Here is a 12,691-nt window from a genome sequence, read left to right on the forward strand (position 1 = left end):
AACTGGATATCTATATTTAAAAGAATGAAACTGGTCTCATATGGTATACAAAAAATTAACTCAGAATGGATTAAGAACATAAAGCCTGAAACTGTAATACTTCTAGCAGAAAACAAAGGAAAATCACTTCATGACATTGGTCTTGGTGATAATTTCATATAAATGAAAAGCAAATCAAAAGAAAAAATAAATAGTACTAAATCAAACCAAAAATCTTCACAGCAAAGGAAGTTATTAATAGAGTAAAAAAGGCAACCTACATAATGAAAGAAAATATTTACAAACAACCTCCTTCAATTCAATAGCAACCAACAAACAAACAAAAAAAGAAACTCCTAATAACCTGATTGAAAAATGGGATAAGGACTTGAATGGAGGTTTCTCCAAAGATACATAAGTGGCCAACAGGTATGTAGAAAATTGTTCAATATCACTAGTGATCAGGGAAGTGCAAATTAAAACCATAGTGAAATATCAGTTCACACCTGTCAGGGCAGCTAAATCAAAAAATCAAAAGGAAACAAAAATTGGAGAGATGTAGACAAATTGGAACTCTTGTACATTGTTAATACAATACAAAATTGACAACCATTATGGAAGACAGAAGAGAGCTATCTCCAAAAATTAAAAATAAAACTATACAATCCAGCAATCCTACTTCTGGGTATTTATTCAAACAATTGAAATCAGGACCTAATCCTCAAAAATCATTCTGAATTGTATTAGCAAAATGGAATTCCTGGACCTGTAACTAAGGACTATAGAAATTCCAGCAAAAAGTATCAACATTTTAAAAGATCCTGTCTTCAATATCTCCATTTTCTTTTAGATAAAAAGTTTTTACATATATTTCTTGTTACTCATATATAAAAGATTAAGAGTTTAGGTTAAAAACTTACAGTTCCTCCCATTCTTTTTTTCTCTGCTGAATCTTAAGTTGGGCTCTTTCAGCTTTTTGTATAAGTTTCTTCGTTTTCTCAATTTGATTTCTTACCATAATTTCACTTAGGGTTTTAGGTCGAAATTTCTTCCCCTTTTCTATTATTGATTCCTCTTGTATGCTAACACTCCTACCTATAGAAAGAATCAACATTTTTTAAGTCTTTTTGAGACAGAAAAACAAAACTCAAAAATTGCTTTTAATCTGCCACATAAAAATAATCCAGGAATATACTGAACTTTTAAATCAAAGTATTTACTGAAGCAACTACCATGAATTTAACCCATAAGCAGAGATAGTCCCTGACCTATAAAGGGGTTATGGTCTGATAAATTCATTATAAATTGAAAATTGTTGTCAAAATGCATTTAATATGCCTACTCTAACAAAGCATCATAACTTAGCTTAGGCTACCTTTTACATGCTCAGACACTTATATTACTCCACAGCTCAACAAATCATCTAATACAAAGTCTGTTTTAAAATAAGGTATTGAATATCTCATGGATTTATTAAATACTATACTGGAAGTGAAAATAGAATGAATGGGTGTACTTTCACACCATCATAGAGTTAGCAAGTTGTTAGTTGAACCATCATTAAGTTGGGTGCTATCTCAACTATGTAATGCCAAAATAAATAGATCTAAGTCACAGTTATTGCTCTTAAGGATCTTATTAAAAGTTGGCAAAACAAAACAGATATCAAAGAACTGGAGAACAAGATAAATGCTGATGAACTACTAACAGACACTGAGATGCAGAGAAGAAATACTTGTGATAATAATAATGGGAGGCGGACAAGGGAAGAAGTAAGTCCTATCTGACACATATAACTTGAAGAGGCACACAACAACTGTGCCAATTAAAAACTAGTCAGGAATATATATTCAAATCTATAATTTAAAAACCATTAACTTCATCAATTAATAAGTATTACTCTCCTTAGTCAAGCTACATAAAGACGTACTTTTGATATAGAAAAAATAAATAATATTATGGTATAGTTACAGAGAATAGAAGTTACCACTTCATATTTCATATTTCAAATATGTAATAGTATAGAAAAAGAAGAATTTGTTATATCCTGGGTGGTCTGTGAAGACTTTTTAACAAAAGTGTTCTTTAAAACTGGTAGAATTCAGAGAGGTAAGGGATCAGAATTCACTTCATCAGGAGCCTGGGCATAAAAGTATCAGTAATAATGAGGGAGCAGCAAGCTGGAGAACAGGCTAAACAGGAAAGGTGGACACCATGAGATGGTACTATCAGAAACATAGATTAGTAATAGACTGTAGAAGGGTTAAAATAGAGGATAATGGGATCAGAATTTATCCTAGCAATAGGATTTCTCAATGAAGACAATGTTAGTTCTGTATCATGAACAACAACTCATTATTCTGTTTAAAGTGTATGTTCTTGAAAAATAGCTTGAAATGCAGTATTTTAGTCCCATATTCTGGGGTAGGGAATAGGAATGTGGAAAGATACAGTCTAAAAACCAGCATTTGGGGAAATTCTAGATTTGACATTAGTTGAATGTGGAAGTAAGGAAACTGCAGCATCTGGTATTCCATTCACTGTCAGTGACCAGGGTGGGTTTTCTTTAGCAATGTGCATCAAATAAGAAAGCAGACATGGGACACTTGTTGAAGGACTATGGCATCTCATTCTCAGCAACATCATACAGTCCTATCTCTCTTGATTGTTTATGCCAAAGGAGAGTTATCACAGAAAAAATGGGACAACAAATTGAACCAAAGAAGGTTCAATGTTCCTTCTCACCAAAACACAATTTGGTTTTGAAATCTTAATAAAGATTTAAAGCCCCTTTGTGATTTAGGCTACCTGTCTCTTTCTGGCTATCCTTTCTTCCAGATCCCTCTTTTTCAAACCTCTCCATTTTGCTTTGTCTTCGGTCTGATAGACTTATTCGTTTTAATTTGGAATACTTGGAGGGCTTAACCAGTCTGTAGGAGGATATCTTGTGGTCACTTTGTATGGCATGAACCACAATAATATCATTTTCCAATGGATCACGAAATCTGAAAAAATAAAACAAGTATTTGCTGTAGTCACCATTTTGATCATTCTGCATGGTTGTTAAGTAATAAAATAAGACAATGTAATACTCTTACAAATAATACTATTGTACCATCTAGATTCGAAATTTAACCACTTGTATATCATCAGGATTTTAAACAATTTTTATTAGGATATATTTGTTTTACAGGGGGGATTCATTGTGACAATTCTAAGTAGGCTTACATTATATATTGATTAGATCATCCCTACCATCTCCCCACCTTGATCTACCATCAGGATATGATGGAAGTTGAACTAGACTTGGTTAAAAGTACTAAACAACTCATTATTAATCAGATAACACCACTATTTTGTAAATATATGGAAAACTGAAAATTTACAGCAGACCACAGTTTAATGTATATAGATCATAACAAATTCTGAGAAAATGTAATCTACTTTACTATGTATTATATAAATAGATATATTATATATTGTATATATGTGGGGGGTTTCTAAATTTAAAAGTAGAAAAATAATTTTAACATTTATTTCCCACGGGTTAAGAAAGTTCACCTCACTAAGGCATTTAAAACAAGTTTTATTTTCTTAAAGTACATGGTGTGTGTGTTCACATGCATGTGGCAATGAGGCTTGTATGTAGTAATGTGAAGGGAGCAGACTATGGGCAGTTGAATTCAAAGGTAGACCTCCCTATTCCTTCTCTTTGTTCCTCAGTTTCCTATTTATAAGGGCATTTCATGAGATCTCCAACTAGCAATACCCAATCATCAATGCCTATTTAAAAATGTTAAGTTTAAAAATTCATGCTTGTAGTCCACCTTTCACTTATAGTCCACAGAAATTTATCTTTCAAAAGTTCTTTACCTGTCAATTAAAAATTTTTTTTAAATTCTTCATCAGTTAGACCATTGCTATTTTGAGACACTGGTTCATAATTAGCCTCCCCCCATACACTTTTAATTTTAAATTTTAACTTTTATGTATGTGTCATTACTCCTACCTGTCTGTCTAGTTGTCTGACTCAATCCTATGTCTCCTCTTAAAACCATTTACTATTTCTTTTTAACCTTCCTTTTTTTCATAGCATATCTTTCTCATCTCTTTAAGACTTATGCCCTTTACCTTTTACCCATTGGAGTTTGACTCTTCAAATCTAGCCTTCCCATGAGTCAATTTTGATCATATCAAAAGTATAACTTCTGTATAGTTAGAACAATGTGAACAAAGTGTAAGGCAAATGGCAAAGTAGGAGAAAGTTTTACAATAAGTATAATAAAAGGCAAATACCTATCATACAAAAATGGAGACTAAAACTAAAAATAAGGGGGAAAATAAACAGAAACCAAAGAAAAATGAACAAGAAATCTAAACAGATATTCTTAGAATAAATATGTATGAGCTATAAATATGAGAAGAAATGCTAAGCTTACCAATAACAAAAGGAATTAAGATCATGTTTGGCCTATTAGATCAGCACAGGTGAAAACACTGGTTACACCCAGAGTTATTTGGTGGCACAATAATATCCACTCTCCATATTCTAATCAGATAGCTAGGTATTTACTATTTCCTTCCATAGGTCTGTGAAGACATGCTACGGTGGATGGAAGGTTGTGAACCAGGGAAAGAAAGCAGCAGAGAATTAAGAAAGAGCATTTGTGAGAGAATGAGTGGGGAAGAAGAGATTCCTCCTGACTGGGAGGAAGATGGGCAAACTGGGTTCTAGAACTGTTGACACTTGTTCCCTCTATCAAGTGATGGCTGTATGTGTGTTTAATCCAGGGCACAGAGACTTTTAGCCTCACCAAAGATTATTTGCTCCAGGAGATCACAGAACCATAATCAAAGCAGGCTGGGACAATGAGCCTTAGTAGAACCAAGACCAACTTCCCTGCCTTCTTGGTAGAATGAGAGCACAGAGTTAAATTTAAGTTAATATAAACAAAAAGTAGCCCCATTACATACATACCTAAATTAGTGGATTAAGATTCATCCTTACCCCCCTCCCCCACATACACACTCACACTCCCCTACATACATATACATTCATAAATATTTATTAAAGCTAAAATTGAGGCTATTAAGTTGAGGGTTCTTTCTGAGAAGAACTTCTTATCCACTTTCCTCTCTTAGCAAAGAGCAATCTAGTTATAACTGAGAGGCTCAAATATTGTCCAGGAATTCAAATATTTAGGGAGTTAGTATCAGGTAACAAGAGCTATACTTCACAGTACGAGAGAGAGAGAGAGAGAGAGAGAGAGAGAGAGAGAGAGAGAGAGAGAGAGAGAGAGAATAACTGCACAGTGAATGAGAGCCTTGAAGATCTCCAGAGCCCTCTAGTCTCTAGGGAAGTACTGATTAGCACATGAATGAGAAGGCATCTACCTGAGGCTGGGGAAGAACTGTCAAAAGGGAACATGAGAATAATCCTCAGCCCCTACACAGGTTGGAATGGCTCGCCTTCCCTAATGCTTGATTCTTCATCAGACACAGGGTAGAATATTCAGAAGAGTAGTAAAGAAAAATTAGCCCGAGACTAAAGGCTCTCTTGATCCCATCTAACAAAGATTAAAAGCAAGCCTCAAAAAAAACCAAAAAACTATTTCCAAGCAACTCAACTTAGCCCCACATTAAAGCTCAAAAATACTTAAAGTATGAAAAATATCCTCTTCTCATAATCTAAAATTCACAATGTCTTCTAAAATTTACCAATCAAAAAAGCAGAAACTGATCCAAATGAACAGAAATATTTCAGTCAACAGAAACAGATACAGAAATGACACCAATGATATAACTAGTAGTCAAGGACATTAAAGAAGTTATTATAATATGTTCTATACATTCAAGAAGGTAGAGGAATGCACAGGCAAAGTAAGGTGAGGAAAACCCTCACCCATCATACTAAAAAGTAAGTAAAATGACTAGGAATAAATAGTTTTATGAATTATAAAACTATTATTGGGCTGGCAGCATAGCTCAATGGTAGAGAGCCTGCCTAGCAAGTGTGAGGCCCTAGTTCAAACTCCAGTACCACCAAAAAAAGAAAAAAAATTAATATAGTATGGTTTTAACCACTAGAAGAAATGTTAAAAGAGATTCTTTTCAAGATATGTCATGTTAGTGGGTTGAAAGATACAATATTTATTTTTTAAATGTGTATTATTCCTATATAAATCTATAGATCTATGTAATTCCAATCAAAATCAATAAAATATAACTCCAATCAAAATCTTAGGAGGGATTTTGTGAGAATTGAAAAGGTTTCAATCTTGGAGATAAGTAACAAAGCTGAAAGATTTACATTAGACATCAAGGACTTAACTAAGACAGAACAATAGCAGCACAAGGACAAAGAGATCAATGAAATAGAAGAGTTCAGAAACAGACCCATATATGGGTCATGTATGGTGACCTAATACATGACGAAAGCATCACTACAACCTGGTGAGGAAAGCAAGGCATTTTCAACAAATTATACCAAGTCAATCAGCTGTTGATAGAGAAAAAAGAGACACTTGATCTCTATCTCACACTATCCACAAGAATCATTTAAGATGGATGATGGAAAACAACAGAACTTCCAGAAAAAAACAGGAGAATTCATGACTTGGGAGTAGGCAGATTCCTTAAACACAGCACAAAAGCATTAACGTTAAAAGAAAAAGACTGATAAATTCAACTGACAAATTAAAAATTTTGACTCAACAAAAGATTCCATTAAGAGTAAAGAAATATGCCACAAACTAGAGCAAGATATTTATATATGCACATATATACGTGTCATACGTATACGTAGTCATTCATCGATATGCAGAGACATAACCAAAGTCTTATATTCAGAATTTACAAATAACTACTACACACAGTTTTTTAAAATGAACAAAAGACTTGAATAAAAACGTAACAGAAAATATACAAACAACCAGTACATGACATGAAAAGGAGCTGAAAATCATCATTCATCAAGTAAGTGCTAATTTAAACCACACAGAGATGCTACTAAAAATGGCTGAAATTTAAAGACATGACAATCCCCAGTGATGACAAGAATGTGTTATGAGTTTTTCTTCCCCAAAATAGACAGATTCAAGTCCTAAACCATAGTACCTCAGTATGTGATCTTATTTAAAAATAGCATCTTGACAGAGATTATCAATTTAAAATGAAATAATTAGGGTGGACCTTTGTCCAACATGACTAGTGTCCTTGTAAGAAGGGGAAAACTTGGACACAGAGACAGACAGGCACAAAGGAAAGACAATATGCAGAGACAGAAATACCATATGAAGGCAGAGGATCTGAAGTGACACATCTCAAGTCAAGAACATCAAAGATTGCTGGCAAAACACTAGATCCTCAAAGAGGGCACAGAACAGATTCTCCTTCCCAGCACTCAAAAGGAACCAACTCACCTGCCACCTTGATTTTCAATTTTCATCTTCTAGAACTGTTGTAACACAATAAATAGTTAAAGTAACTGATACTTTATTATGGTTGCCCTAAGAAAATGATAGGATAAGAAAATGATGGGATCAATTGGAATTTTTACACATTGGTTGTCAGAGTGTAAATTGGTTGACCCATTTTGGACAACTGTCAGTGTTTAATAAAGCTAATTCTGCATATAAACTATGACCTAGCAGTTATGCAACTGGTTATATAACTAACATAAGTGCTGTTGTCCACCAAAAACATGTACCAATGTTTATAGCAGCATTATTTATAGCAGCACAAAGTAGAAATTACTCAAATAGCTATCAATAGTAGAATGATTAAATTGTGGTGTAATTTAATATTTATATTTAATTTAAATATATTTAATTTAAAATTAATATTTCAAGGCAATAAAAAAGAATGAACTCCTGTTATATGTAACAACATGGATAATCTTAAGACATCATATGAATAAAAGAAGCCATATGCAAAAGAGTTGATACCTAAAATCCCATTTAAAAGAAGTTTACAGATAAAACTAATTTATGGCAATAAAGATTCAACTTTAGAAAGTAGGTATTTGCTGAGAGGAAGCCATGAGGGAACTTTCTGGAGTAGTATAAATGCTATATATCTGAGTAATACATATATATATAAATGTTTATACATGTTAAAAATTACCAAACTATTCTATTAAGATTGATGTACTTTACTATGTATAAATTATACACCTTAATAAAAGACAAAAAAAAAAGGAAATTCCTCTGGAAAGTTGAATTGATACATGAGGGGGATTGGACAGGAGTTTATTGTCCTTTACTACAAGTCCTTGAATCTATTTGATTCTTTATTTTCAATACACATAAGCTCATTTATTAATTTTGTATAAAGTAATTCGTCAAAACCAGAAAGTAAATATGCATTACATAATTGAAATAATCTAATCGTTAGGCAATTCATTTCCCACAGATTACTAGAAAGGAGTGAGCAGAAAGATCAAGAAGGTATTAGTAGCAGTAACAAGAGAATTCCTTGAGAATTCAAGTCAGTTGGTTCTTCAGAAGACCTCCCAGCTAACTACTTCATCTACACTACTATAAACTACTTTATTTAAAAATATACTTTCGAATATCTTAACTTGCAGGAAGTATGGATCCTACCTATTCTGTAGCTTCTTTAGGCCAAGTTCATGTTTCTCTTTATCCCAAGCTAATTCCCTTTCCACTTGTTGGATTTTGTGAACCGTTGTTTTGTGAATGTCAGCACGAATTTTGGAATCAAGATCAAAATCCTGTAGATAAGCAGATTTATTCATCAAAAAAGAATTCTTTACCTATGTGTTTCATATAAAGTTACAGATTTCTGATTTTGTCCCCAATTATATGCTGCATCATAAGTCTCTTGCAAATATCATAAACTCTCCTCTCCAGAAGAAAAGTAATAAACTTTTGAGCTTACTTCCACAATATAGGGAGAAGTTTTAATACATGGAGAAATTATTGGCAATAATATAAATAAACTTACACACTTAAAGATTTTCCCACAATAAAAATAATAAATGCTAACAACCTTTGGAGAGTACCCAAAGTTTAAAAAAAGTACTCTCACTACTTCAAAGATATTACTGCTGCAAAACCATCTGGGCACAGGGCAGATGAATCCATGGCAGTTGATCATTAGCTGAACATCCCTTCCTGTGTGATTGTTCCCCACCCCCCAGGGAAGATGGCAGTCTTTGGAGTCTTCTTGTCATCACCAGGTTCTTGTTGAGTGTCCTTCCATGGGGGGGTTCCCTTTCTCCTATAAGGATACTTATAGGCCTGAAAAAACATCAGAGCCTACACTCCTACTAAATTGTAAGTAGTAGTAGTTACTCTCTCCAGAGGTGTTTTGTCTTTTTAGTAATGATATATTGAAAGCGCTCAACCATAAGACTTGCCTTAACGGTTTTTTATCTTAAATTTTGTCATCCATACTCTAGAAATATCAACCTTTTTCTTAGTATAATAGTACAAAAGGTCTTTTAACCATTATAAGTTGGTTTTTAAAACCAATATAATGAGTTAATCATTATAATTTCCCAGACTATTTTTCACGTAAATTTGGAAAAGTACTTCTAGAATTGCAGGATTGGCTAACCCATGGGTATAAAGAAGAAGTTCAAAATTTAAAAATAAAAAAAACAAGCAGAAACATGGATTTTCCAATAAGTCACAAATGAAAAAAAGTGAATGCAAAATTGGCTTAAACAATTCTGTGACTGTGCCCATAGCTACTAAGTTATCTTTTAGAAACTTTGTGGATTAACCAGATACTATCTTCTCAATAGATCCGATGAATATAAAAATAGAATCGCAGAGAATCAAATTATACATGTACCTACCTAAGAGATAAGTAGAATAAGTGTTGCTAACCAGATTAAAACCTGTAGTTATATTTTCTCTTGCTACCAAATACAAAAACAACAACAAAACCCACAACATGTGAGGTGGCTAAATCCAGTAATCAACTTTGTATTATGTAAAGAGGTTCATCTGTTTCCAAACCAAATTGTGTGTTAAGTTTTATAGCAGCTGAGTTGCTGCAAACACATTTACTGGTCAGAAAAAAGAAAGGTTAAAGACAGTTTTCAGCATTCCTTTTTGTTGGCAAAATAGTCTCAATCCAGAAATAGCATGTTAAAATTAAAGTCAAATTTATTTAGACTTACTGTCCGTTTAAATTGCATGTGACTTGGTAATTCTTTATTCATTGCTAATAGTTCCCCAAATTCATTCCTCAAAGCTTTGATTTGTTCTCTCTTCCTAGTTTTTATTTCTTCAGCTTCTTTCATTAACTTGTCATGTTCTCTTTTTCTTCTGGCATTCTCAATACTGAAAACAGAAATTTAAAAGGATATTGGTATAGGATTCAGAAACAGCATAAGAGAAAATTAGCATTCAATAATTTGGAAATTCATATAGCTTGGTCAACTTCTAAGAATGGAGGTTCATTTTGCAAAAACTCAGGCCTAAACAGTATTTACCTATAGGCCTTGGGATCTTCAATATCTTGTGGAATTGGCTCTGCTTCCATTCCAAACTGTAGGAAGAGTAAAAATTAGCCCATTAAAATTGTACAATATTTACCTCAAAATATTTAGGAAGAAGTAAATTGAAGGGTTTTTTCCTTGCCAATTTCTAACAGTAGTAGGTCTTAAAAACAGTTTCACACAAAACAAATTAGGGGAAAATTTATAGTTGACTAAATTTCTTTCTGCCTTATTTAAAGGGATAGGTAGAAATAGTCTTGAAACCTAATCATATGTTTGCAAAATGTTAATATCACTATAATTCCACCCTCAAATGCAGTTACTAATTCAAATGAACTATTAATACATGTGCTATTAGTAGAAAATACACACAAAAATTCTAGACCATTTGTTTCAAAATGCTGTTTTTCAATATATCCCTTTATTATATACATAATTCCCTCAAACATCTCATGTGTATACTAGGAAGATGGTGTGTGTGTTTGTGTGTGTGTGTGTGTTAATTTTAAGTAAGAATTTTACATGACCTAAAAGAAAACATAAAGTAGAAAATGCAATGAACAATGTAATCCCCTTCCTTCCAAGAGAAAGCTATGAAATAAGAAATACAAGTCTCCTTTTAGAAAAGAAGCCAGTTTAAATTAAGGGGATCTTAGGAGGAAATCACTTAAAGTGCTTTGTGTATTCGGGTGCTATAAAATATCTTAGTCTGTGTAAGGAAACGAAATTGTAGCCTATTCTCTTTCATAACAGATGGGCCTATTTTTGCTGTCATTCTTTGTAAAGAAATAAAGACTCTCTTTTGATTATGTTGTTTTATTGAAGTCATTATATATATGAAATATAAACATACAGTGTTTCTACATATGAAATGTAACCGTGTATTTTATGGAAGTCAAGGTTTATGACTTTAGTAAAAGTTAAGCCATGTACATGAACAATATAAGAGACAGTGATGGCTAATAAATTCTGCTTACTCTTAAATACTCAAAACACAAAAATTTATTGAATTTTCTTTATTTATTATTCTTTTATTGCTGAGAGCTAAGTCCTTTGTTTCTCTAATGTAAGTGTGCCAAGATTTGATACAGATTTGACCAACTATACCTTGGCCACAGTTAACACCAATACAGTTGACTTAAACAAAGGTGCTTCCAACAGTTCTAAAATACCAAAGGATTTCAATCTTGGCTACACATTAGAACCAGGTGAATGTAAGTTTATAAAATACTGATACTTCAGCCTCCCCTTCAGAGATTCTAATTTATTTGTTCCTGGGAAGAGTTTGGGCATTTGTATTTTTAAGGGTTCCCCAGCTGATTCTTACTCCTGAAGAGCTCCTGAAGAGCTTAGTTGGCTTTTGTGGGGCTTTTAAAATTCTTTTGGATTTTGCCCTCTTAAAAGCAAGAGTCTACATCAGTCATTTAAGAAATATTGACTGCAGGCCAGGAGTGGTGACAGAAACCTGTAATCTCAGCACTCAGTAGACCAAAGCAGGAAGTTTGTGAGTTTGAGGCTACCCTATACTACATGACGAGACCCTGTTTCAAAAAAAAAAGGTACTTGCCAAACACGCATGAGGCCCTGGGTTCAATCCCAATACCTCCAGAAAAGAAAAAGAAAACAACAACAACAAAAAAAAAAAACCAAGAAAGATTGACTGTGGCCATAAATAAAAGGATGCTATTATTCAAATTGTAAAATGATTTTTTTTCTAGCCAACATAGGTCTGTATAGAGAAGGTTGGCACAAGGTAGAAAAATAAAGATTTTCTTTTTCTTTATATATTTTCCCTTCTGTAATTCCTATCGCAGAGCTGGGCTCTCTTCAAACATTGTCTCATACCCAAAATTCTGCTATTAGAAGAAATAAAAATTTATCTACTCCTATCTTCCCATATTCTGTGTGTTCTTTTGAAGTAGGCTAACTGTTAAATGGGCAATGTGTTCTTACAAATTTTAACTGTGGTCTTTCTTATATAACTCTTTAGTCTTTAGGAACAATTCTAGTTGTTATTAAATAGTTACTTTAACCAAAGGAATCACTTTGATAATAGAAAACTCTGGTCTGTGTTAAGTCAAAAGGATATAATTTGAGCATTTGAACTCTCAATCTTCATCATAAAGCCAGTAATCTATTCTGCTAAGAACAGAATAATTTATAGTGAATCTTTGGTCAAGACCCACATTTTCACATTGTAAATATTAAAGCCATTCATATTTTTTAACCTCTTCAAAA

At 33.0% G+C, this 12,691-nt stretch overlaps 1 protein-coding gene across 3 annotated transcripts in view; it reads right to left on the bottom strand.

Moving 5' to 3' along the window:
- Cfap44 (cilia and flagella associated protein 44) overlaps nucleotides 1–12,691 on the bottom strand; it is a 135,278-nt gene that overhangs the window by 69,874 nt on the left and 52,713 nt on the right. For 2 of the 3 annotated variants that reach the window (XM_074073144.1, XM_074073143.1), the window contains exons 20-24: nucleotides 10,448–10,503; nucleotides 10,133–10,295; nucleotides 8,583–8,713; nucleotides 2,788–2,984; nucleotides 900–1,074 (exon numbers count right to left, since the gene is read on the bottom strand). In XM_074073144.1, coding sequence (XP_073929245.1) covers nucleotides 900–1,074; nucleotides 2,788–2,984; nucleotides 8,583–8,713; nucleotides 10,133–10,295; nucleotides 10,448–10,503 — 722 coding nt within the window. Of the gene's footprint in view, nucleotides 1–899; nucleotides 1,075–2,787; nucleotides 2,985–8,582; nucleotides 8,714–10,132; nucleotides 10,296–10,447; nucleotides 10,504–12,691 lie in introns of those variants that run through there. The other variant, XM_074073145.1, reaches the window with a different exon arrangement.

This window comes from Castor canadensis, chromosome 5 (assembly GCF_047511655.1).
Source record: "Castor canadensis chromosome 5, mCasCan1.hap1v2, whole genome shotgun sequence".
In the NCBI taxonomy this organism is placed as follows: Eukaryota; Metazoa; Chordata; class Mammalia; order Rodentia; family Castoridae; genus Castor; species Castor canadensis.